The sequence below is a fragment of the Pelophylax lessonae genome (assembly GCF_965119305.1).
Source record: "Pelophylax lessonae genome assembly, chromosome: 11".
NCBI lineage: Eukaryota > Metazoa > Chordata > Amphibia > Anura > Ranidae > Pelophylax > Pelophylax lessonae.
The window spans coordinates 119049281-119075181 of record NC_138778.1 but is presented as its reverse complement, the minus strand read 5'-3'; the positions used below and the strand labels follow the sequence as shown (position 1 = coordinate 119075181).

The 25901-nt window shown below is 46.4% G+C and overlaps 1 protein-coding gene across 1 annotated transcript in view; it reads right to left on the bottom strand.

Moving 5' to 3' along the window:
• DHX58 (DExH-box helicase 58) overlaps nucleotides 1–3248 on the bottom strand; it is a 112061-nt gene extending 108813 nt beyond the window's left edge. Inside the window, exon 1 of the mRNA XM_082271563.1 lies at nucleotides 3056–3248. Within this exon, the coding sequence (XP_082127689.1) occupies nucleotides 3056–3223 (168 nt within the window). The 5' untranslated portion in view covers nucleotides 3224–3248. The remainder of the gene's footprint in view (nucleotides 1–3055) is intronic.
• Nucleotides 3249–25901: the final 22653 nt, after the last annotated feature.

Below are 25901 nucleotides of genomic sequence, written 5' to 3'. Positions count from 1 at the left end.
CGCTTATCTGAGCCCTCACACCAGACCAATCACACCAGATCACATGACAACTGTAAACAATGGATGGCTTCCTTTCATGCCATCAATTGTATACAATTGTGTTGCTAGCTTTGATTAGTCACATTGATCACACAGTACAGACAGGGCCAATCACAGCCCATCTGTGCCATGTGATTAGCTTTGGACAATCACAGCCAATCACAACAAAAGACACTGAATTAATCAGTTTAATTCAGTAAAAATGGTTGCCTATAATGTACCAATAAAATTCACTGGTATAATGTGTGAAAAAAAAAATCCTGATCACTTCTCCAGAGAAGCTCAGTGTTACTATGGTAACAATGTATTGCTTTGGTCACAGTATGTTACAAAAAAAAAAAAAAAAAAATCGTAAAAAAAGAAAAAAAGTCATAAACTAGAAATAAAAATGAATATATATATATATTTTTTTTCATACTGTCACCAGTCAGTGTCCTTGATCACTGCCACACCAGTTATATGGTATGATGCTGTACTGCACTGGTGACAAAATGTAAAAAAAAAAACAAAAAAAAAAAAAACAGATTTTGATAAAAAAAAAATTCAATTACTTAATTTTCTAAAGAATTGTGACAAAAAAGTACAATTTCAAAAAACTTGCCATTCCTCTTACTAAATAAATAATACATTGGACTGTCTACTTCCCAAAAAGGGTTATTTGGGGGATATTTGTGCTGGCCTGGCGTTTTCCAGCTTCAAGAAATGAGATAGGCCGTGAGTACATCAGGGACTGATCAATTTTCAGATATACAGTGGATTGCGAAAGTATTCGGCCCCCTTGAACTTTTCGACCTTTTGCCACATTTCAGGATTCAAACATAAATATATGAAACTGTAATTTTTTGTGAAGAATCAACAAGTGGGACACAATCATGAAGTAGAACGAAATTTATTGGATATTTCAAACTTTTTTAACAAATAAAAAACTGAAAAATTGGGCGTGCAAAATTATTCAGCCCCCTTAAGTTAATACTTTGTAGCGCCACCTTTTGCTGCGATTACAGCTGTAAGTCGCTTGGGGTATGTCTCTATCAGTTTTGCACATCGAGAGACTGAAATTTTTGCCCATTCCTCCTTGCAAAACAGCTCGAGCTCAGTGAGGTTGGATGGAGAGCGTTTGTGAACAGCAGTTTTCAGTTCTTTCCACAGATTCTCGATTGGATTCAGGTCTGGACTTTGATTTGGCCATACTAACACCTGGATATGTTTATTTGTGAACCATTCCATTGTAGATTTTGCTTTATGTTTTGGATCATTGTCTTGTTGGAAGACAAATCTCCATCCCAGTCTCAGGTCTTTTTGCAGACTCCATCAGGTTTTCTTCCAGAATGGTCCTGTATTTGGCTCCATCCATCTTCCCATCAATTTTAACTATCTTCCCTGTCCCTGCTGAAGAAAAGCAGGGCCAAACCATGATGCTGCCACCACCATGTTTGACAGTGGGGATGGTGTGTTCAGGGTGATGAGCTGTGTTGCTTTTACGTCAAACATAACGTTTTGCATTGTTGCCAAAAAGTTCGATTTTGGTTTCATCTGACCAGAGCACCTTCTTCCACATGTTTGGTGTGTCTCCCAGGTGGCTTCTGGCAAACTTTAAACCACACTTTTTATGGATATCTTTAAGAAATGGCTTTCTTCTTGCCACTCTTCCATAAAGGCCAGATTTGTGCAGTATACGACTGATTGTTGTCCTATGGACAGAGTCTCCCACCTCAGCTGTAGATCTCTGCAGTTCATCCAGAGTGATCATGGGCCTCTTGGCTGCATCTCTGATCAGTCTTCTCCTTGTATGAGCTGAAAGTTTAGAGGGACGGCCAGGTCTTCGTAGATTTGCAGTGGTCTGATCCTCCTTCCATTTCAATATTATCGCTTGCACAGTGCTCCTTGGGATGTTTAAAGCTTGGGAAATCTTTTTGTATCCAAATCCGGCTTTAAACTTCTCCACAACAGTATCTTGGACCTGCCTGGTGTGTTCCTTGTTCTTCATGATGCTCTCTGCGCTTTAAACGGACCTCTGAGACTATCACAGTGCAGGTGCATTTATACGGAGACTTGATTACACACAGGTGGATTCTATTTATCATCATTAGTCATTTAGGTCAACATTGGATCATTCAGAGATCCTCACTGAACTTCTGGAGAGAGTTTGCTGCACTGACAGTAAAGGGGCTGAATAATTTTGCACGCCCAATTTTTCAGTTTTTTATTTGTTAAGTTTGAAATATCCAATAAATTTTGTTCTACTTCATGATTGTGTCCCACTTGTTGTTGATTCTTCAAAAAAAATTACAGTTTTATATCTTTATGTTTGAAGCCTGAAATGTGGCAAAAGGTCGAAAAGTTCAAGGGGTCGAATACTTTCGCAATGCACTGTATACCATAGCTTGTATACTCTATAACTTTCCTACAGACTAAATAATATACATTGATTTTTCATTTCTACTAAGAAAATGTAGCGGAAAACATTTTGACCTACATTTATGAAAAAAGGTTATTTATTTACAAAATGTTAGAACAGACACAAAGAAAAATGCTGATTTTTTTTTTCTTTTTGAATTTTCGGTCTCTTTTGTTTATTTAGCAAAAATTAAAAAACTCAGTGGTGATTAAATACCATCAAAAAAAAGCTCTATTTGTGCGAAAAAATTTACAAACATTTAGTTTGGGTACAGTGTTGCATGACTGCGTAATTGTCATTTAAAGTGCAACGCCGCTGAATGCTCAAAATTGGCCTGGGCGGGATGGGGGTAAAAGTGCCCGGTATTGAAGTGGTTAAGGGAGGGCTGGGGGGGGGGGGAACTCTTGAAAGGTTTTTTTTACCCTAATGCAGAGAATGCCTTAAAATTAAAAAAAAATAATCTTTTGCCTTTATAACTACTTTAAGTCAGAGAGAAAATATATACAAAACCAATATACTGTATATTCCCTTTAAAATCCAGGGTTTCATTTTGGACCCAGTGCAGACATATACAGTATGTAGTGTACCATACAATACAGAATGTGAAATTATAGTTACCTTGTTCACAATCATGGCTACTTTGGCATTGGGTACCATTTTCAGATGCCTCATTGCCACGTACACGGCTGCTCTAGTTTTTCCAGCTCCTGTTGGGAGCCAGATGATGACATTCTTGCCCTCCAAAGCTGGAGTAACGACTTCCCACTGGTAGCTCCGCAGCTCCATCTCTAAAATGAAGCTGTAATCAGAGAAATGTATGGTAACATAAAAAGACAAACAAATGATACAACTTTGCTTTATGTGGACAGTAGTGGACAATAGTGATTTCTTTTTATCTTCATCCCACTGATTTAAAACAACAGACCCCCTGCAGTAATGATTGGTAGTCACAGACCATGTGATCTAGGCTGCCTAGGCAAGGAGCTGAGGAACAACAGATTTTTTTCATTCATCGCAAAAACATAGGCGTGCACGCACGGTGTGCCAGGCGTGCCTGGGCACACCCCTATCACCCTGTTGCACAGATTCCCTCTATTTAGACCCCTGATGTTTCACCAAAGCCCCCTAATGGAGCTCCTAAAAAAAATTGTAAAAAAGATTTAAGAAAACTAAAATTGTGAAAAAAATTAAATATAAATGTAGTGATGTGGTAATTTCTTTGCCCATTTTTCAAGTGTGTATTCCTGTTATGCAGTGTTTGTTTTGCCCTTTTTCAATATGGCTGCTATGCTCTCTTTCTCTCTGCAAGAAGGATGAGGTAATCAAAAAGAGCGGAGCAAGGATTGATGGGTAAGACTGGACAAGGAGAGCACATGTTGTAGACACAGCAAATTCCTGCTGAGAGAAACAGACTGTAAGTGCTGTAACATCCCCTCACTGAGACATACAGAGACTGCTAATGATTTCATGTTCCTATAGGGAAATATCTTCTGTTGTATGGTTCACTGAATGTTATTTTTTAAATACATGGACATTTAAACACTATGCTGTGTGCAGGGCAGTCTTTAATATTGATTGGGCCCTGGGCAAAAATTTTCTTGGGCCCCCCCACCTCCGTTCTTGGGACATACTGTACATAAAAATACCAGGTAGACTCAAAATCAGTTTACTGCAGCAGATCATGCAGTGATTACATTTGGTTGCCAGAGGTTACAGTCTATCCTTACTGCTCACAGACTGGTTGCTAGACGTTACAATACATAATTTCTGCTTCCCAAATGGTTGCTAAAGGTTACTGCACATTATTGCTGCTCACTGATTGGTTGCTAGAGATTACAGCGGATCACTACTGTCCACTGATTACTGATTGCAACAGCTAATTTCACAATATTACCACTGACTGAGCAGTGGAGCAATCCCAAATAATTGCGCAAGTAAAGCGGCACATTAATACACATACTACAGGAGAGGGTCAGAGATTGTAAACGTACTACAGGAGAGCCTCAGACTGCAGACATACTACAGAAGATGGTCAGAGACTGCAGACATACTACAGTAGACAGTCAGGGACTGCAGATATGGTACAAGCGACGGTCAGAGACCACGGACATGGTACAGGAGGGGGGTCAGAGGCTGCGGACATGGTACAGGAGAGGGTCAGAGACTGCGGACATAGTAAAGGAGAGGGTCAGAGACTGCGGACATGGTACAGGAGAGGGTCAGAGGCTGCAGACATGGTACAGGAGGGGGGTCAGAGGCTGCGGACATGGTACAGGAGAGGGTCAGAGGCTGTGGACATGGTACAGGAGGGGAGTTAGAGACTGCGGACATGGTACAGGAGAGGGTCGGAGGCTGCGGACATGGTACAGGAGGGGGGTCAGAGGCTGCAGACATGGTACAGGAGGGGGGTCAGAGGCTGCGGACATGGTACAGAAGGGGGGGTCAGAGGCTGCGGACATGGTACATGAGGGGGGTCAGAGGCTGCGGACATGGTACAGGAGGGGGGTCAGAGGCTGCGGACATGGTACAGGAGGGGGGGGTCAGAGGCTGCGGACATGGTACAGGGGGGTCAGAGGCTGCGGACATGGTACAGGAGGGGGTCAGAGGCTGCGGACATGGTACAGAAGGGGGGTCAGAGACTGCGGACATGGTACAGGAGAGGGGTCAGAGGCTGTGGACATGGTACAGGAGGGGGGACAGAGGCTGAGGACATGGTACAGGAGGGGGGTCAGAGGCTGCAGACATGGTACAGAAGGGGGGTCAGAGGCTGCGGACATGGTACAGGAGGGGGGTCAGAGGCTGCGGACATGGTACAGGAGGGGGGTCAGAGGCTGCGGACATGGTACAGGAGGGGGGTCAGAGGCTGCGGACATGGTACAGGAGGGGGGTCAGAAGATGCGAACATGGTACAGGAGGGGGGTCAGAGGCTGCGGACATGGTACAGAAGGGGGGTCAGAGACTGCGGACATGGTACAGGAGAGGGGTCAGAGGCTGCGGACATAGTACAGGAGGGGGGTCAGAGGCTGCGGACATGGTACAGGAGGGGGGTCAGAGGCTGCGGACATGGTACAGGAGGGGGGTCAGAGGCTGCAGACATGGTACAGGAGGGGGGGTCAGAGGCTGCGGACATGGTACAGAAGGGGGGGTCAGAGACTGCGGACATGGTACAGGAGAGGGGTCAGAGGCTGCGGACATGGTACAGGAGGGGGGTCAGAGGCTGCGGACATGGTACAGAAGGGGGGTCAGAGACTGCGGACATGGTACAGGAGAGGGGTCAGAGGCTGCAGACATGGTACAGGAGAGGGGTCAGAGGCTGCGGACATGGTACAGGAGGGGGGTCAGAGGCTGCGGACATGGTACAGGAGGGGGGTCAGAGGCTGCGGACATGGTACAGGAGGGGGGGTCAGAGGCTGCGGACATGGTACAGGAGAGGGGTCAGAGACTGCGGACATGGTACAGGAGGGGGGTCAGAGACTACGGACATGGTACAGGAGGGGGGTCAGAGGCTGCGGACATGGTACAGGAGGGGGGTCAGAGGCTGCGGACATGGTACAGGAGGGGGGTCAGAGGCTGCGGATATGGTACAGGAGGGGGGGGTCAGAGGCTGCGGACATGGTACAGGAGGGGGGTCAGAGGCTGCGGACATGGTACAGGAGGGGGGTCAGAGGCTGTGGACATGGTACAGGAGGGGGGTCAGAGGCTGTGGACATGGTACAGGAGAGGGGTCAGAGGCTGTGGACATGGTACAGGAGAGGGGTCAGAGGCTGCGGACATGGTACAGGAGGGGGGTCAGAGGCTGCGGACATGGTACAGGAGGGGGGTCAGAGGCTGTGGACATGGTACAGGAGGGGGGTCAGAGGCTGTGGACATGGTACAGGAGGGGGGTCAGAGGCTGCGGACATGGTACAGGAGGGGGGTCAGAGGCTGTGGACATGGTACAGGAGGGGGGTCAGAGGCTGTGGACATGGTACAGGAGGGGGGTCAGAGGCTGTGGACATGGTACAGGAGAGGGTCAGAAAACTTTTAACAATGCACACTTTACAGTTGAATAACACAGCTCAGGGTTTTAGAAAAGTAGGCATTCTATTAGTGTAAGGACATACCTGGCCAGCTGGGCTCATTATACAATGTCAGAGGTCACTGGATGGGACTCTCACTCTCATCTTGCTTGCTAACTCCCGAGCATGTAGGCTGCAGGGGGCGGGGAATAGAGGTCTGGGGCGGGGCTCCCACTCCGATCATTGCTCTCACTACAGGCAGCGCTTCTAATCCTACCAGACAGGATGCAGCAAGGGATCGTGACTGGGAGCTCCACTGATGCTCTGACCCCCGCCCCCCCTCTAAACTGGCAGGGGAATACAAAGGTCTGGGAGCGGGGCTCCCTCTCCGATCACTGCTCTCCCTACAGCCGCTCTGATCGAACATACAGGATGCATGGGGTGGGGATCAGAGCATCAGTGGAGCTCCCAGTCCCGCCCCCTCTCTGCTGGCTTGCTCGGGAATGCAGCCTCCGTGCGCTCTGCATCATCCAATGTGCGGGTTCAAGCGGCAGCTGCTTTGGGCCCCTCAATAAAGATTGGGACCTGGGCAGTTGCCCCGGTTTGCCCTGCGGTAAAGACGGCCCTTGCTGTGTGGATTACTGTCTATATGGATGATATATTTCTCAATTGGGATTTCACTTGCTAATTGCAAGCCCTGATTGAGTGGAAGCACTGGCGCTTGTTGCAAATCTTGCCCTGATCACACAGATTATATAGACTCTGCTCCTGAATACTGCACTGGTGGCATCATCATACCCCAGTAGCCGCCGAGAGTGAACAAAATAGTGCTACATTTGTTCACCCAGAAGGTAAGCTGTGTTCCACGGGCCCCCCAACCAAAGTGACTCCCGTCACATCTCTCCCCTTTCGGAAGGAGACTAATGGCACTTTTCCACTGCAAGTACCGGCTAGTACCGGCTCGGCTCTACTCGGCCCTGCTTGGCCCGGTTTGCTTTTCCACTGCGGTACCGCATGGTATAGTGTCTGAACGGTTCGGTACGGTATAGGTTTGCTTTTCCATTAAAGTAGTACTAAAGTTAAGTGGGTGGGATAACAACGGGGTGGGTGTGATTCTCTGACCAATCAGTGGCTAGTAGTGACTGCATGCAAAGGATTGTGGGATATGGTACCAGTTTGGTACCTGTTGGAACCACAATCGAGTAGGTACTGTTTTTTCAGAACCGTACCGTACCGTACCGTTCGGTTCCATGCAGTGGAAAAGCAAACCTATACCGTACCGTACCAAACCGTTCCAACCCTATACCATGCGGTACCGCAGTGGAAAAGCACAAAAGCGTGCCGAACCGGTACGGTTCCATGCAGTGGAAAAGCACCATATCACAGGAGGGGACCCCAAACGGGTTGACTTTGAAGGTAGTCTGTAGTTCCAGTCCCCCAATGTCTGTACCCACACAGTACCCCAAGAAAATTGTCCTGAACGGAGCATTACTCACCCAGCCATCCTCTGCTTCCCTCGTAGAACATACTCACTGCGGGGGATAAGCGTGGACTGGCCCTTCTCCCTGGAGTCCTTACAGCCACTGGAGAGAAGACAGGGTGGCTGGGCTCCCTCCCTCATGCTGTTGGGGACCTGGGCCGACTGTCCAGCATCCCTGTGATATAGAGGTGAAGACCGCAGTCCCATCCACTACCACAGGAGCTCCATCTTCTGTACATTGAGGGCAGAGGCCAGCCGCACTCTGCTCTGTTGCCAGCTCTTCTGCTGGGTTGGTGTCATAATTCTGGGGCACCGTCTGCTGCTGGGAAGGGGAGTCAGCTGCTCCATCTTCCTTACCCTCATCTGGCGGTTGGGACAACTTTTCTCTGGTACTGTCTCCCAGATGCACAGATACTGGCTGGGGAGGGAAGACAGTTTCCTCCACTCTGACTGACTGTTGGGGAGGGATCACCACCTTCTCACCCTGGGCCTCTGGAACTGCCACAGGTGTGGGGCAGAGGTCTTGGACCCTTTGTCCAGTTGTCAGCGCTTCAGCTGGAGAAGATTCTTGTAACTCCACAGATGCTGCTGGCAGGAAATCCCATGTCCCTGTCAGTGGTGTAGGAGAAGGTCAGCTGCCTCTTCTCTCATGGAGGCTGAAGCTGCTGTTGGTGTTGGGCAGTGCTCAGTGATGTTAGGCCCCGATGCCTGCTGTTCCGCAGGAAAGTAAACTGTAAAGTCAGTGGCCTTGCACACATGTTCTTGGGTCACCAATTGTTGCAGGCAGAGGTCAGTAGCGCTATGCCTGGATGCCCCTCTTCTGCTGTAGGCTTACTGGGATGTTCCTCCTCAGCAGAAAAGTCTATTAAATACCCAGCCTCTGGAACTGCTGAAAGTCCAGGGCATAGACTGGTGGCACTTGGGCCCAGTGCCAACACTTTGGTGGGTGATTCATCATCCATATCATCCTCCGATGGAAAGTCAATTAAATCTGTAATCCATGGTAGGGAATGAAGATGGCTTCTTCTTCTCCCATACCTTTATCCAGTGGCTGTACAGACGCATTCCTCCATCCAAGCTCGTCCTCTGCAGAAACAGGTTCGTCAAGGTGAGTCAGCACTTGCTGCATCCGCCATAAGACCTCCGCATCCAAAACCGTGGGTGCAGGTGAGAAAAGCACACTATTGCTGTGCCACATTGTCGATTCTTTAGTCAGGATTTCTGGACTGTCAGTTGGTACTTCTGGATATTCCCAGGCAAGGGGAGCCCAGGCCCGGTGCTGAGCAGAGTCTAGCAGCCGTCTGTAGGCGATCTCCAGCTCCCATTCCTGATTGGCTAGAAATTCCAAATCTTCCAGTGCCCAGTGCACTTCCAAGACATTCAGCATCTGTTCTCTGTATTCCAAGATTTCCTCCAAACGCCACTCCAAATCGCTCCCAAAGTCAGGGTCCTCAGACAGCCTCTCTAATAACAGCCCCAGGCCGCCTGCAAGATCCTGGTACCTGCGGTACCCTTCCAGCCTATTATTTGTACATTACGTTCCACCATATAGATAGGTGGAACGCATCTAATACCTGTCCCTTTAAATTCCATGACCTCATCAGTGAGTGCCGCTCTGAGCGGCTATTTCAACCGCCGGCATTCACTCACATGTGTTCGTGCAAACCGCTTGCTACAGCATTACCTAACGCTGCCGAATCCTCCAGCTATTCCCTAATACCTGGATTGACCGAAGACTTGCTACAACATCTTGTATCTCGCTACAAGATCATTACCTCACCGCCAGAACCCTCTCCTTACAAACCTACCAGTGATAAGTACCCCACAGGGGAATACCTTCCTAATCTACTTTCACTACTACTCTGCTTACTAAAGACTATTGCTACTCTAAGAACTATACTGTTACATCTAACATCTGCACCGCTACTTAGATTGCAAGCTCTTGAGCCTATTACCATCTTGTCACTGCACTAGCCTAGCATCTCCTGTACACTTCATCTGCTCTTCACTACCACCTGTTACCTGTACATGATTGCTATCCTAAGTGCTTACTATCACCATCTGTTACCTCTTACCATTGCTATCACTATCCACGCCTGTCCCCTCAGTATCACCTCTATACTTTCACATATAAACATATCACTCCAGGAACATCTTTAATGAGTGTCTATGTTTGTGTATGTGCTTGCTGAGACAGGCTGATGCACAATGATGAGTCTTGAGAGTTGGATATGGTAGTTCAACACATCTCTACATGACTACTGAGTGTAACTTCCGCAGCTGCAAATCCACACCACACAAATAAACGCCGGAGCGTTACAGATTGTACGAACCCGAAAAATGGATTCAGCGGAAATAGCTACACATGTGATACAACTATCACAAAAGGTAGATTCATTAATTCTTTCACTTACTGAAGTGAAAAATGAAAACCAGACCTTGAGACAGCAGATAGCCCGTGTTTCACAGCTCACTGCTGCCCAACCCCGTGAGCCCAAAATAAACCCTCCACAAGTGTTTACGGGTGATCGGAAAAAATTCAGTGAATTTAAAAACGCATGTCAATTGCTTTTTAATCTAAAACCTCGTACTTACACTACAGACCAATTAAAAGTCTGCACCGCTATATTATATATGTCAGGTGATCCACGGGCTTGGGCAGACTCTCTTATTGAGAAAAATGACCCTCTTCTCAACTCCTATCCTACGTTTTTAGCAGAGCTCTCTAGCCTATATGAAGACTCTAATAGGCAGAGTACTGCTGACAGCCAATTGAGGGCTTTAAAACAAGGAAGGAGACCTGTTGATGATTTCGTAGCAGAGTTCAAGAGATGGACCCTTGATTCAGGGTGGAATGATGCATCTCTTCAGATAACCCAAGTTCAGGCTTGGGTTATCTGAAGCCATAAAAGACGAGCTCGCCCGAGCGGATTTACCTGGCACCTTGGATGCCTTGATACAACTTAGTATCAAAATAGACAGACGATTGCGAGAGAGGAAGGCTGAGAAAATGGGAATCCCATTACCCAACCCTTCTCGGGAGTCGTCCTTCGATCCTACTCCTATGGAGGTAGGAACCATCCGCCCACCAATATCGTCTACTGAAAAGGCCAGGAGAAGAACAGAAAATCTCTGTATGTACTGCGCCTCCGCCGAACATTTGATAAGCGTTTGTCCCCTTGTCCACAAGAAAAAAGGGTGAGTGTTCACAGGTCTTGCTGGGGGGATTAACGACTTCTTTTAGTAATCCCTATCTCTTTATTCGTTTGATCCTACAGTGGGACCAAATTAGGATCACCACCAAGGCCATGATCGACACAGGATCTTGTGGGAACTACATTGACACTAGTTTTGTTGCTTTAAATAAAATACCTATTATTTCAAAACCCAAACCTGTCTCTGTTAGTTTGATTAACGGTATTCCGTTATCTTCTGGTCCAATTACCACTCAGACACAAGCACTCCTTCCTACTGCTAACGAGTCTCATGTTGAGACCACCACGTTTGATGTGTTACCCTCACCACCAGAGGCGTAACTAGAGCCTTCAGGGCCCCGATGCAAGAAAACATGAAGGGCCCCCCCAGATCCCTGGCAGGGGCCCTTCCCTTCAAGCCCAGGGCTCTTCCCACTAATCCTGGGGCTCTTTACTCTCGTTGCATGGCCTTTTATTATGGTCCCGCAGCAGGATCCTTTCACAAGATCTGCAGTGGGCTCCCTTCCTGCAATCTTGGGGCCTCCCCACAGTGGTGCAATGCCAGGGCCCGGTCGCAAGTGTGACTTTTGCAATCCTGGAAGTTCACCTACTGGTTTGCTACTGGGCCCCCTGGAGCATGGGGCCCGGTAGCAATCGCAACCCCTGCAACCCCTGTAGTTACGCCCCTGCTCACCACATTTTCCCATTATTTTGGGACTTCCCTGGTTACATATACATCAACCAACTATTGATTGGAAGACACGGTCCCTAACCTTCCCTTCTCACTATTGCGAGACCACGTGTAACCTCCAATCTCAAAAGAAAATCCTGTCCATGGTGTCAGAGGAAATTACACCAACCCCATGCTATCAGGATTTATCAGAAGTCTTCCTTGAGAAAAATGCTCAAGTGTTGCCTCCCCATAGGGACTACGATTGTTCTATTGACCTACTCCCTAATAGTAAGCTACCTTTCGGTCATGTTTATCCTCTTTCTCAGGATGAACTTTCTCATCTCAAGGAATACTTGGATGAGAACTTAGCGAAAGGATTCATTAGACCCTCTACTTCCTCTACAGCTGCAGGACTTTTCTTTGTCCGCAATAAGGATTTAAGCCTTCGGCCTATTATTGACTATAGGCAATTAAATATTATTACGATAAAGGATCGCTATCCCTTACCTCTCATCCCGGAACTGATTGAACAAGTGCGTGGAGCCACTTACTTCTCAAAGTTAGACCTTAAAGGGGCTTACAATCTCATCCGCATCCGTAGTGGGGATGAGTGGAAGACGGCATTCAGAACTAGATACGGACTATTCGAATATCTAGTGATGCCGTTTGGGTTGTGTAATGCTCCCGCAGCATTTCAGCGGTTCATAAACGACATCTTCCGAGATCTACTCGATGTCTGTGTCGTAGTATATCTGGACGATATACTCATTTACTCTCAATCCTTGTCTGAACATAAAAGACATGTAAGACTTGTGTTGTCCAGATTGCTCGCACACAACTTGTACGTAAAACTGAAGAAATGCCTATTCCATAAGGAAGAGGTGTTATTCTTAGGATACATCATATCCAAGAACAGCATCAAGATGGATATGAGCAAGATATCCTGTATTCTGGATTGGCCTGTACCAACAACTCGTAAGGCCTTACAACGATTTCTTGGATTCTCAAACTTCTATAGGAAGTTCATCAAGAACTTCTCGTCTATTGTGAGACCACTCACACAACTTACAAGTGTTAAGCAAACATTTAAATGGTCTGAAGAAGCAAATAAAGCGTTCAGCTTGTTGAAATCAAGCTTCATTACCGCTCCCATACTACGCCATCCAGACCCATCCCTCCAATACATCCTGGAGGTAGATGCGTCAAATATGGCTGTAGGAGCAGTTCTTTCCCAACGACCTACGAATACTTCACCACTTCATCCAGTTGCCTTCTTCTCTAAATCACTAAGTAACCCAGAGGTGAACTACCCAGTGGGTGAAAAAGAGTTACTTGCCATGAAGTTGGCACTGGAGAATTGGCGGCATCTACTTGAGGGCACCCGGTTGCCAATACTCATATATACAGACCATAAAAACCTCCAATATCTCCAGACCAACAAGACCCTTTCCCACCGACAGGTATGTTGGTCGCTATTCTTCCTAAGATTCAATTTCTTAGTGACCTATACACCTGCAGACAAAAACAAGAAGGCAGATGCGTTATCACGGTTAACCGAAGATAACTGTGCCGAAATTCCTTCATTACCTATAATACCCCATGACCGTATTATTGGTGTTGTTCGTCCCTTAAAGGAAGAGATTCTGCACAGTCTAAGACTGGATTCACCACCACCTCAACTAAGTACTGATGCAGAAGGCTTCCGCTACTTTAACGACAAACTCTACATACCTCCCGGTATGCGTACCAAAATCTTGGAGTTATCCCATGACGTACCTATGGCAGGACATATGGGTATGACTAAGACATTTAATTTGCTCACTAGGCAATTTTGGTGGCCTGGGATGAAGACGTCTGTACAAAAATTCATTTCTTCATGTGACATCTGTGCAAGGTCCAAAATTGACACTACAAAACCTTCTGGTTTACTTTGCAGTCTACCAATACCCAAAGTTCCATGGGAAGTTGTTTCTTTAGACTCCATAGTGGAATTACCACCGTCCAAGGGATTCACTACCATCCTAGTGTCAGTGGACCATCTGACAAAAATGGCACATTTCATTCCCATTCGCAGACTACCTTCATCTAAGGAAACAGCGGAATTGCTAGTAAAATATGTGTTCAAACTACATGGAATTCCAAAGACTCTTTTATCTGACCGGGGCTCGCAGTTCATCTCTAAGTTTTGGCAAGCTCTATGTCACATACTGCGCATTGAGCGAAAACTTACTTCCCCCTATCACCCGCAGACCAACGGACAAACTGAAAGAGTCAACCAGTGTATTGAACAATATTTGCGTTGCTACACCTCATACCTACAGGATGATTGGGTGGACCTCCTCCCTCTGGCAGAATTTGCTTATAACAATGCAACCCACAGTACTACTAAGCAAAGTCCGTTCTACCTGAACTATGGGTTCCATCCTACAATTCTTCCACCACGCATCCTACCATCAAGTAACCCAGTAGCCTCTGACTATCTCACCCAAATAAAAGATTCTTTGGGCTTACTTAACACCACCATCTCACATGCTCATAGCCAACAAAAGAGGTACTATGACCTCCGCAGAAGACCTTCACCTCAATATGCTATTGGGGATCTTGTTTGGCTATCTACGAGGAACTTGAGGTTGGACCTCTATTCCTGGGACCTTTCCCAATTGAGAAGCTCATTGGGGAATCTGCAGTTCAACTCACTTTACCGGCAGATCTTAAAATACACCCCACGTTCCATGTATCTCTATTGAAGCCACATACACCCAACCAAGGGATTAGACCTACCATCGTGCCTCCACCTCCAATAGAAGTTGAAGGTGGAGAAGAATTTGAGATTAAAGAAATTTTGGATTCTCGTATCCACAGAGGAAAGCTCCAATATTTCATAAGATGGAAAAATTATGGTCCCCAAGATGACACCTGGTTGGATGCTTCTGACGTCCACACACCCAGGCTTATACGAAGGTTCCACTCCAAATACCCGGAGAGACCAGTGTTATAGGCTTTCCGGAGCCGGCCTTAGGGGGGGGGGTACTGTAAGATCCTGGTACCTGCGGTACCCTTCCAGCCTATTATTTGTACATTACGTTCCACCATATAGATAGGTGGAACGCATCTAGTACCTGTCCCTTTAAATTCCATGACCTCATCAGTGAGTGCTGCTCTGAGCAGCTATTTCAACCGCCGACATTCACTCACATGTGTTCGTGCAAACCGCTTGCTACAGCATTACCTAACGCTGCCGAATCCTACAGGTATTCCCTAATACCTGGATTGACCGAAGACTTGCTACAACATCTTGTATCTCGCTACAAGATCATTACCTCACCGCCGGAACCCTCTCCTTACAAACCTACCAGTGATAAGTACCCCACAGGGGAATACCTTCCTAATCTACTTTCACTACTACTCTGCTTACTAAAGACTATTGCTACTCTAAGAACTATACTGTTACATCTAACATCTGCGCCGCTACTTAGATTGCAAGCTCTTGAGCCTATTACCATCTTGTCACTGCACTAGCCTAGCATCTCCTGTACACTTCATCTGCTCTTCACTACCACCTGTTACCTGTACATGATTGCTATCCTAAGTGCTTACTATCACCATCTGTTACCTCTTACCATTGCTATCACTATCCACGCCTGTCCCCTCAGTATCACCTCTATACTTTCACATATAAACATACCACTCCAGGAACATCTTTAATGAGTGTCTGTGTTTGTGTATGTGCTTGCTGAGACAGGCTGATGCACAATGATGAGTCTTGAGAGTTGGATATGGTAGTTCAACACATCTCTACATGACTACTGAGTGTAACTTCCGCAGCTGCAAATCCACACCACACAAATAAACGCCGGAGCGTTACACCGCCGTAGCAAAAGCCTTCCATTGGGCTGTCGTACGCTGTCCATGGGCAAACTTGGGTTAAATACCAGCGGAGGGCTCTAAAGCTCTCCTCCAACCACATCTCCGCCTGGACCAGCCTGCTTAACTCAGCTTTCCATTCCTTGTGCAGTATCTCCCCAAAAACACCATTCGCACTTCGTACTGTGACCAGTACCTTTCCTGGAAGGAGGGGAGGATTTTTCCCTGGTGTTGCTGCTTACGGGCTAGCGCTTCCTTCCAGAGTTCCCAGCGGATTACATCATACCATCCTAGCAGACCTTCTCTGACACTGGTCCCCTGTGCTGTATCTGCATCTCTCGCAATCTCTTTCCGAATTCCTCTTCCATGGCGGCTGATATCTGTACCTCTCCTCTTCTGCTATCCGGACTTTGGATCCCGGTGGAGGTTTGGATGTCCCAGACTGCAGGAAGCATCCCACCGCTTGCCACCAATGTACAGTATGGAGCACAGGAATATACACCCCTTGCCTTGGTATGGGGTACAGGAATATACACCCCCTGCCTTGGTATGGGGTACAGGAATATACACCCCCTGCCTTGGTATGGGGTACAGATATATACACCCCCTGCCTTGGTATGGGGTACAGGAATATACACCCTCTGCCTTGGTATGGGGTACAGGTATATACACCCTCTGCCTTGGTATGGGGTACAGGTATATATACCCCCTGCCTTAGCATGGAGCGCAGGCATCTACACCCCTGCGTTGGTATGGGGTACAGGTATATTTACACCTTACCTTGGTATTTAGCACAGGAATATACACCCCTCTCTTGGTATGAGGTACAGAAATATACACCCCCTGCCTTGGTATGGGGTACAAGAATATACACCCCCTGCCTTGCTCCACTAACAAGCACCTGGATGGGAGGATACCTGGTGGAGGAGTCTTGGGGATTGGTCTATTTCTTGTGGGGGGGACCTTCCCTCTCTCATTTATACCTCCACACCTGACAGGTACTGCCATTCCCTTTGCATATGTGGGGAGGTGGGCTTGCTGTATGTCGGTGTGGAGGTGACTTTGCACTCTTTTTTTCTTTTAAAAAACTCTGAACAAGCACTACCTTGCAATAATGCTTCTTATGTCTTCTCTTCCCCTGATTGGGGATTTCTGTTCCTTTTTTTCTCATTATTTATAGGAATAAGCCTTGGTCTCAGCTTTTTTCCCTACTACTGGGTTCTCATTTTGGAGGTTAGTCCTTATCTGGATTATGGGTGTAACTGATCCATAACTTGCCTCTTTTTTTCAAAGTAAATATGTATGTTGCATATATATACACACACTTCGGTGTGTGGTGTGTGTTTTGTTTTTCATTATCACATGTCACTTTCTGTTATTTGCTCTGGTTTTCTCTTTTTCTACTTTCTCCTCCTTCCCCACTAGGATCCTCTCCATCCTCCTTTTGCTTTGCCCCTTGTGGTTCCTGGTCCGGATTCATGTACCTGGTTTGTCCGGGGTTTTCCCACCAATACAAAGCTAATGCACTTTATACTCCTCTATGAACCTTGGCGTATTCTTTAGTGAACCACATGCAGATGTAAGTGCTCCGCCTGTATATGCAATATGTTTTTTTCTATGATTTGTTGTTTTTCTATAATGTATCAGTTTTTTTGTTTGGACTATCAGTTTGCCTGTTTATTGCACATACAGGTATGCTTCATAAGGAGCCTGTGGACTAATATACCCCCTGAGGAAGACTTTCTTAACCGCTTGCCGACCGCCGCAAGTAGATTTACTGCGGCGGTCAGCCCCTGCCAGGCAGAGTGACGTTAATTAACGTCACTAGCCTGGGAGGGTCTGGGGAGCGAGCGCGCGCCGCGGAGGCGCGCTCCCGCGCGGTCACGGACCCCCCCGCGCGTGTGACCAGCGGACCCGATGTCCGCCGGTCACTCGGCGATTGTCGGGGGAGAGGGAGAATGTCAGGCAGCTTGTGTAAACAAGCCACCTGTCATTCTCCTCGCTGTAAAGACACTGATCACACGGATCTACTATGTAGATCCGTTGATCAGTGTCCTTACAGCTCAAGCCACAGCCAATCACAGTAGAAAGCACGCCCCTAGGGACACACACAGCCCCTCCCTCCCAAATAAAGTTAACCCCTTCACTACCAGTGTATTTTTACAGTAACAGTGCATATGTATAGCACTGATTACTGTAGAAATGTCACTGGTTACCCCAAAAGTGTCAAAAATGTCAGTCAAGGGTCCGATCTGTCCACCACAATGTCGCAGTACCGCAAAAAAAAAAATCGCAGATCGCCGCCATTACGCGTTAAAAAAAAAAACAACAAAAATGACAAAAATCTTTCCCTTTGTTAGTAAACGCGATAATTTTTGCGCAAACCAAAAAAAATACGCTTTTTGCGATTTTTTTTACCAAACATAGGTAGGATAAAACAAATTGGCCGAAAATGTTAAAAAATTTTGATTTTTACATTTTTTTGGGGGGGAATTTCATATAAAAAAATGTGAAAAATATTGCTATTTTTGCAAAATTGTCGCTCTTTTTTTGTTTATAGCGCGTGATCAAAAAATCGCACAGGTGATCAAATACCACCAAAAGAAAGCTCTGTTTGTGGGAAAAAAAGGACGCCAAATTTGTTTAGGTACAGCGTCGCACGACCGCGCAATTGTCCGTTAAAGTCACGCAGTGCCGAATCGCAAAATACCCCCTGGTCTTTTAGCAGGAAAATCCTCCGGGGCTTAAGTGGTTAAAGTTGAAACGCGTAGGGGTCCAAGTCCTCAATCAGCAATTTCTGTTGCTCCACATGTGCTGTTCAAGTATTCACCTTATGGATATTATGTAAAATGTGAAATGTTTTTAGAGATGTATATGTTGTAACTTCATTATTATGGATCATGATGTTTTTGTACTATTACTAAGATATTGTTCTTTTTTATTGATGTGTTAAATAAAGAATTAACTTTTTTATATAATTATATTGTTCTTTACAATAATTACACTGTTTGTGGCATCACAATATCCCTTTCCCTGCTTTTCTGTCAAATCCCGGTTTGGGACTTGCCAGTGTATTCAACATTGTTGGGATGGATGCCGCAAGTTGTTTCATGTGAGTGGGAGTGAGCAATTTTTACACCCCCTGCCTTGGCATAGGGTACAGGTATATACACCCCCTGCCTTCGTATGGGGTACAGGTATATACTAGAGATCGACCGATTATCGGCAACACCGATATATCGGGGGCTGATATGCACTTTCCCCAATATATCGGAATCAGCCTTTGGATTTACCGATATTGCCGATATTTTCGTAACATCATTGCGTATGTTGCGCGCACACGTTCTGTCTTCTAACACCGCCTCCCATGCCTGCGTGGCCCATACGTGGCGTCATTTCACCGTGCACAGCACATGTTCTCTCCCTTAAGACCGCCTCCCACACCTCAGACAGCCTCGTGTGCATCCAGCTGCAGTCCAGTCACGGTGCTCACGGTGTCAGCCATCCAAAGGCCCTGGCCTCAGCCACCCACCACAGGGTGCCAGCCGCCAACCATCCAACCCACAACAGAACAGGGTGCCAGCCAGCATCCAGCCACCCACCCCACAACAGGGTTCCAGCGATCAAGGAAACTAGCCACCCAGATGACACCTTGCCAGCCACCCGCCACAGTGACCAATGACCACACAGTGTTCCAGCAAGCCAGCCACCCACAACAGGCCAGGGTGAGTGAGTGACTACAAGCCAGCCACCCACACAACAGGGTAACCCCAAGCCAGCCACCCACCACAGTGTTCCAGCAAGCCAGCCGCCCACCACAGTTTTCCAGCAAGCCAGCCACCCACCACAGTGTTCCAGCAAGCCAGCCACCAACCACAGTGTTCCAGCAAGCCAGCCACCCACCACAGTGTTCCAGCAAGCCAGCCACCCACCACAGTTTTCCAGCAAGCCAGCCACCCACCACAGTGTTCCAGCAAGCCAGCCACCCACCACAGTGTTCCAGCAAGCCAGCCACCCACTACAGTGTTCCTGCAAGCCAGCTACCCACAACAGGCTGACACCAAGCCAGCCACCCACCACAGTGTTCCTGCAAGCCAGCCACCCACAAATGGGTGACACCAAGCCAGCCACCCACCACAGTGTTCCTGCAAGCCAGCCACCCACCACAGTGTTCCTGCAAGCCAGCCACCCACTACAGTTTTCCAGCAAGCCAGCCACCCACCACAGTGTTCCAGCAAGCCAGCCACCCACCACAGTGTTCCAGCAAGCAAGCCACCCACAACAGGGTGACACCAAGCCAGCCACCCACCACAGTGTTCCTGCAAGCCAGCCACCCACAACAGGGTGACACCAAGCCAGCCACCCACTACAGTGTTCCAGCAAGCCACCCACAACAGGGTACCAGCAAGCAAGCCACCCACACTGCCAGGCATCAGCCACCGACCCACAACAGGGTGCCATCAACTCGGCAAGCCACCCACACTGCCAGGCATCAGCCACTGACCCACAACAGGGTGACAGCAGCCAGCCACCGACCCACAACAGGGTGCCAGCAAGCAAACCCCCCACACTGCCAGGCATCAGCCACCGACCCACAACAGGGTGCCAGCCAGCCACCCAAACTGCCAGGCATCAGATACCGACCCACAAGGGTGCCAGCAACTCAGCAAGCCACCCACACTGCCAGGCGTCAGCCACCGACCCACAACAGGGTGACAGCAGCCAGCAACCCCACAACAGGGTGCCAGCAAGCAAGCCACCCACACTGCCAGGCGTCAGCCACCAACCCACAACAGGGTTCCAGCAAGCAACCCACACTGCCAGGCGTCAGCCACCGACCCACAACAGGGTGCAAGCAAGCAACCCACACTGCCAAGCATCAGCCACCAACCAACAACAGGGTGCCAGCAAGCAACCCGCACTGCCAGGCCTCAGCCACCAACCCACAACAGGGTGCCAGCAAGCAAGCCACCCACACTGCCAGGCATCAGCCACCGACCCACAACAGTGTGCCATCCAGCCACCCAAACTACCAGGCATCAGCTACCGACTCACAAGGGTGCCAGCAACTCAGCAAGCCACCCACACTGCCAGGCGTCAGCCACCGACCCACAACAGGGTGACAGCAGCCACCAACCCACAACAGGGAGCCAGCAACTTCAGCAAGCCATTTTTTTAAATCTTTTTTTGTGTCTTTCAAATTGAAATGGAGATGGATGATGAGAGAAAACGTAAAAGTGTGGTCTGGGACTATTTCTAGTCTCAACCTTCTCCAGGAAAAGAAGCAGTGTGCAACACATGTACAAACAACATAAGCATGGGATCAGTAACTGCAAAAAACAAAAATACATCAAATCTTTGGGCCCATCTAAAAGTTCATCATATTGAATTATATCATGCAGCACAGAAAAAATAAAATGAATATCAATGTGATTTTGAAATACCTCCTCCACTATCCCCGGCAAAAATAACATATGTTTCTGAAAAAAAACAGGTGTCACTGTTTAGATTCAGATGGAAGATTCCCAACTGCTGGACAGAGTAATCACAGAGATGATTGTCACTGATAACCAGCCATTTACAATGGTGTCTGACTCAGGATTTAAGAGGTTGATGACTATACTTGAGCCAAGCTACACACTGAAGACTGAGAAGTATTATCGAACAGAAATGCCGGGAGAGATTCCCCAAAAAGGTCGTGGACAAAGTAAAGGCTATGCTGCAACCAGAGAATGCTGGCGACTGACGACTGACTGCTGGTCAGGACAAACAGAGTCAGAGTCACTAATGATTCTTACATGCCACTTCATTGACAGGGGATGGACAAAAAGGCAATTGGTGTTGAATACAAAAGTTATGCAAGGATCCCACACTGAGTACAGTAGAGAAATGTTTCTAGGCATGCTTGAAGACTGGGGAATCAACAAAGACCGAGTGATGCTTGTGCTACTTCGAGACAGTAGAAAGAAATGCGGAAAAGAAATGAGGCTTGATGATATGTCATACTGTACCTCAGTAAAACTAAAAGACAAATAGGCAGCGCTAGCAGGTAAAATCTATAAATAAGTGCTGAATGGTAAAAAATAAGGTATGATGTGATGAAAATTGTACTAAAAATTAAGTGCATATAATTCAATTATAAAATCATGAATGCATAATTACTACAACGAATATGGTTAAATGTATGCACAAATCAGAAAATTCATAAAGTGCAACAAAAAAATATATAATCCAGTGTCCACAAATTTTAAATAAAGTGCAAAATGTGTTTAAGGTGCAGTCCAAATTTATATTCTTCCAAAGAAGTTTATGGTGCAAAAAAGTGCTCAAAGTCCAAATAAAGTGCCCAAGTGCTCTTCAAAGAAAGTCCCCCTGTGGGGATGCACTCACCAAATTTGGGGTGTAAATGAGCCTTAAACATATATAATCTTCCGCTTAGAAAGTCGGGGCAGCCATACGGAGATTAAAGGTTTCCCTTGTCCGGATGGATGGATGGCTGCAATCCTTTACTATGGGCTCCTTATTAGCTCCTCTCCACTCTCAGCTGACAAAATCCACTTATATAAAAAATAATCCCAAGATAAAATGCAGCAAGATCTAAAATGGGGAGTAATACATCCGATCCAGTGCCCGAGAACGAAGGACTAGAGATCGATCAAAAATCTCAGATCCCAGATATAATAGTAGAATGGGGGAATGCCCAAATGGTTAACAAGGGCACAAACTCACAGCTTAACAGACAAATTCACATCATCTTAGCTTAACCTCTGCAGCAAATGTTACCCGGATGTAGAGTCTACATCCGAGTCTACATCCGAGTCTACATCTGAGTCTACATCCGGGTAACATTTGCTGCAGAGGTTAAGCTAAGATGATGTGAATTTGTCTGTTAAGCTGTGAGTTTGTGCCCTTGTTAACCATTTGGGCATTCCCCCATTCTACTATTATATCTGGGATCTGAGATTTTTGATCGATCTCTAGTCCTTCGTTCTCGGGCACTGGATCGGATGTATTACTCCCCATTTTAGATCTTGCTGCATTTTATCTTGGGATTATTTTTTATATAAGTGGATTTTGTCAGCTGAGAGTGGAGAGGAGCTAATAAGGAGCCCATAGTAAAGGATTGCAGCCATCCATCCATCCGGACAAGGGAAACCTTTAATCTCCGTATGGCTGCCCCGACTTTCTAAGCGGAAGATTATATATGTTTAAGGCTCATTTACACCCCAAATTTGGTGAGTGCATCCCCACAGGGGGACTTTCTTTGAAGAGCACTTGGGCACTTTATTTGGACTTTGAGCACTTTTTTGCACCATAAACTTCTTTGGAAGAATATAAATTTGGACTGCACCTTAAACACATTTTGCACTTTATTTAAAATTTGTGGACACTGGATTATATATTTTTTTGTTGCACTTTATGAATTTTCTGATTTGTGCATACATTTAACCATATTCGTTGTAGTAATTATGCATTCATGATTTTATAATTGAATTATATGCACTTAATTTTTAGTACAATTTTCATCACATCATACCTTATTTTTTACCATTCAGCACTTATTTATAGATTTTACCTGCTAGCGCTGCCTATTTGTCTTTTAGTCTTCCCCGGTTTTTTACTTGGTGAGCAGCAGCTTCAGGTTAGATAGATATATATATATAATTTTATAATTCACTAATATTTATTCATCACAGCGCGGGTATTAATTTATTGTTTTATACTGTACCTCAGTGTCATGGCACACAACACCCTCCAACTTTCAAATGATAGTCTGTCAAGCCAAAGAGCTTTGATTGATATATGTTTTGAGAAGCATGAACAGATTAAAAATGTGCTTGCAAATCTTTTGAATCCTTGATACAAGCACAATGCTTTCTCTTCTGATGATGTATTGGCAAAGGCAGTGCTGTATCTTGGCCTAGGCCAACAAGGCCCAGGCCTAGGGCGGCACTTTGCAGGGGGGCAGCAAAAAAAAAAACAGCCTCCTCCCGGTTCCCGCATGAAAAGGGTCTCCGCCGCCTTGCGCTACACTTTTAATATAGCGCCAGTCTTATGGGGTGAATTGGGCCAGAGGGCAGAGTCCAGGAGGCAAATTGGTCTGGGACCCCCATAAAGTGGTCAGTGAAGAGGCTGCACTGATGGGCAGTAATGAGGCGGCACTGATAAGGCTGCACAGATGGGCACTGATGAGGCTGAACGTATGGGAACTGATGAGGCTATGCTGATGGGCACTGATAGACTTGTGGTCTGTGGTCCACAGATGACAGGGTGGGTCGTAAACAGTAAAGGGCATGGCCTTTAAAGGAAGGGGTGGGTTATATGTAAATTAGGTTGTGCACAGGTTTAGTCAGGCCTAGGGCAGCACAAAACCTAAATACACCACTGGGCAAAGGCAAAACAATGGCTGACAGAAGATATTCAACAGTAGATGCAGGAGGTTCCTGCAGAAAAGACAAGTCCAGATCACTATTTTTATATTATGAAAGCGCAGCATGCTGTAAAAACAGAAAAATGTCTAAGAATGCGTCAACAAACAGAAAAGAATCTTCTTCATCGTGGTCGAATTGATCAGGACATTTTCAGTGTTTTATCGGGGCCTCATGCAGAGGATTCAATTTCTTCTGAATCTGCAATAATGAGCCTGGATGATGAACTGCATCTCTATTTGAAGGAACCAGTAATTGACAGAAGAAGTGATCCTCTTCAGTGGTGGAAAGAAAATGAGGCACGCTACAAAAGACTTGCTTCCCATGCTAGAAGATATCTCTCTCTCTCTCCTCCTGAGCATGTCTATGAAGTGGCAGCATTATATGAACAAAACACAAGCCCTTTAACAGGTGACCATGGACATGCTGAAATGTTCTGCTTTCTGCAGTATAATATTGTTCTACTTAACTGGGAGTATTGAAAAGAGTAGTGTCCACTCAAATACACTGTTTAGCTGTTGCCTAAATTTTTTTCTAGCAGTTATGCACTGTGAGTGCCCTACTGCAGAGGTAGTCAACTGACTCCAATCCAATCCACTGTCTTGCTGTTGTCTAGCTTTTTTTCTAGCAGTTTTGCACTGACTGCAGTAAATCATTGCAGTGAGTGCACTACTGCAGCAGTAGTCCATTGACTTAAATGTACAAATATATCGGCCAATATCGAAATGTAATCGCCAAAATATTGTTATCGGCAACGAAAAACTATATCGGTCGATCACTAGTATATACACCCTGTAGTATGGTAAGCAACGGGTTAAGTTGCTGTCTGCAAAATGTTACAATTATGTATATGTCTGGGAGCTGGGTGTGGCTGAAGTTAGTTGCATGCGTGATGTTCAGTGAATAAAGAAGCAGCCTGTACAGCCTGGTCTGTGTTAATACACTACATTTTGGCAACGAGGATGGCTAGCTTTCTGGATTTACCGGCTATCGGACCGTTTGATGTGTCTGGAGACCACACTAGTCTCTCACAGCGCTGGGACAAGTGGAAGAAGGGATTTCAGCTCTATGGTATAGCCACAGGAGTGACTGCACCTGCTCAGAAGAGAGCCATGCTGCTGCATCTAGCTGGACCTCAAGTTCAGGACATTTTTGAAACCCTGGGAGCAACAGGGGTTGATTCAGACTATGAGACAGCCATGAATAGACTGAGTGAGTACTTTGAGCCAAAGAAAAATATTCCCTATGAAAGATATAAGTTTAGCTTCTTTAGGCTGTGCAAGAAGCGGGAGAAACCACAGACAGTTATGTGACTAGGCTGAAATATCTGGCAAAGTCTTGTGATTTTGGGACTGTAACTGAGGAGATAATCAGAGATCAGGTCATAGAGAAATGCACATCTGTGCACCTCAGGAGGAGATTATTGAGAGAACCTAGTCTCACACTTACTAGTCTGCAGGAGATTGCAAGAGCCATTGAACTGTCTGAGCTCCAGGCTCTGCATATTGAAACCAAGGACACTGCATCTGTCAATACAGTCTCCAAACCTACCTATAATAATAGGAATATCTGGAGTAGGAAAGAGAGTTTTCCAAAGAGGACTTTACATATTACCTGCAGTAAATGTGGCAGAGAGGGACACACAAGTCAGGACTGCACTGTGGTACAGAATAAAATGTGCTATGCTTGTGGAAAGACAGGTCATTTTGCAGCTGTGTGTAGAAGTACAACCAGAGATAACAAAACCAAAGGACCATCAGCACAAGTAAATGTTATAGCTGAGGATAAAGAGAGTGCTCCTGACTGTGAATTTATATTCTCCCTGT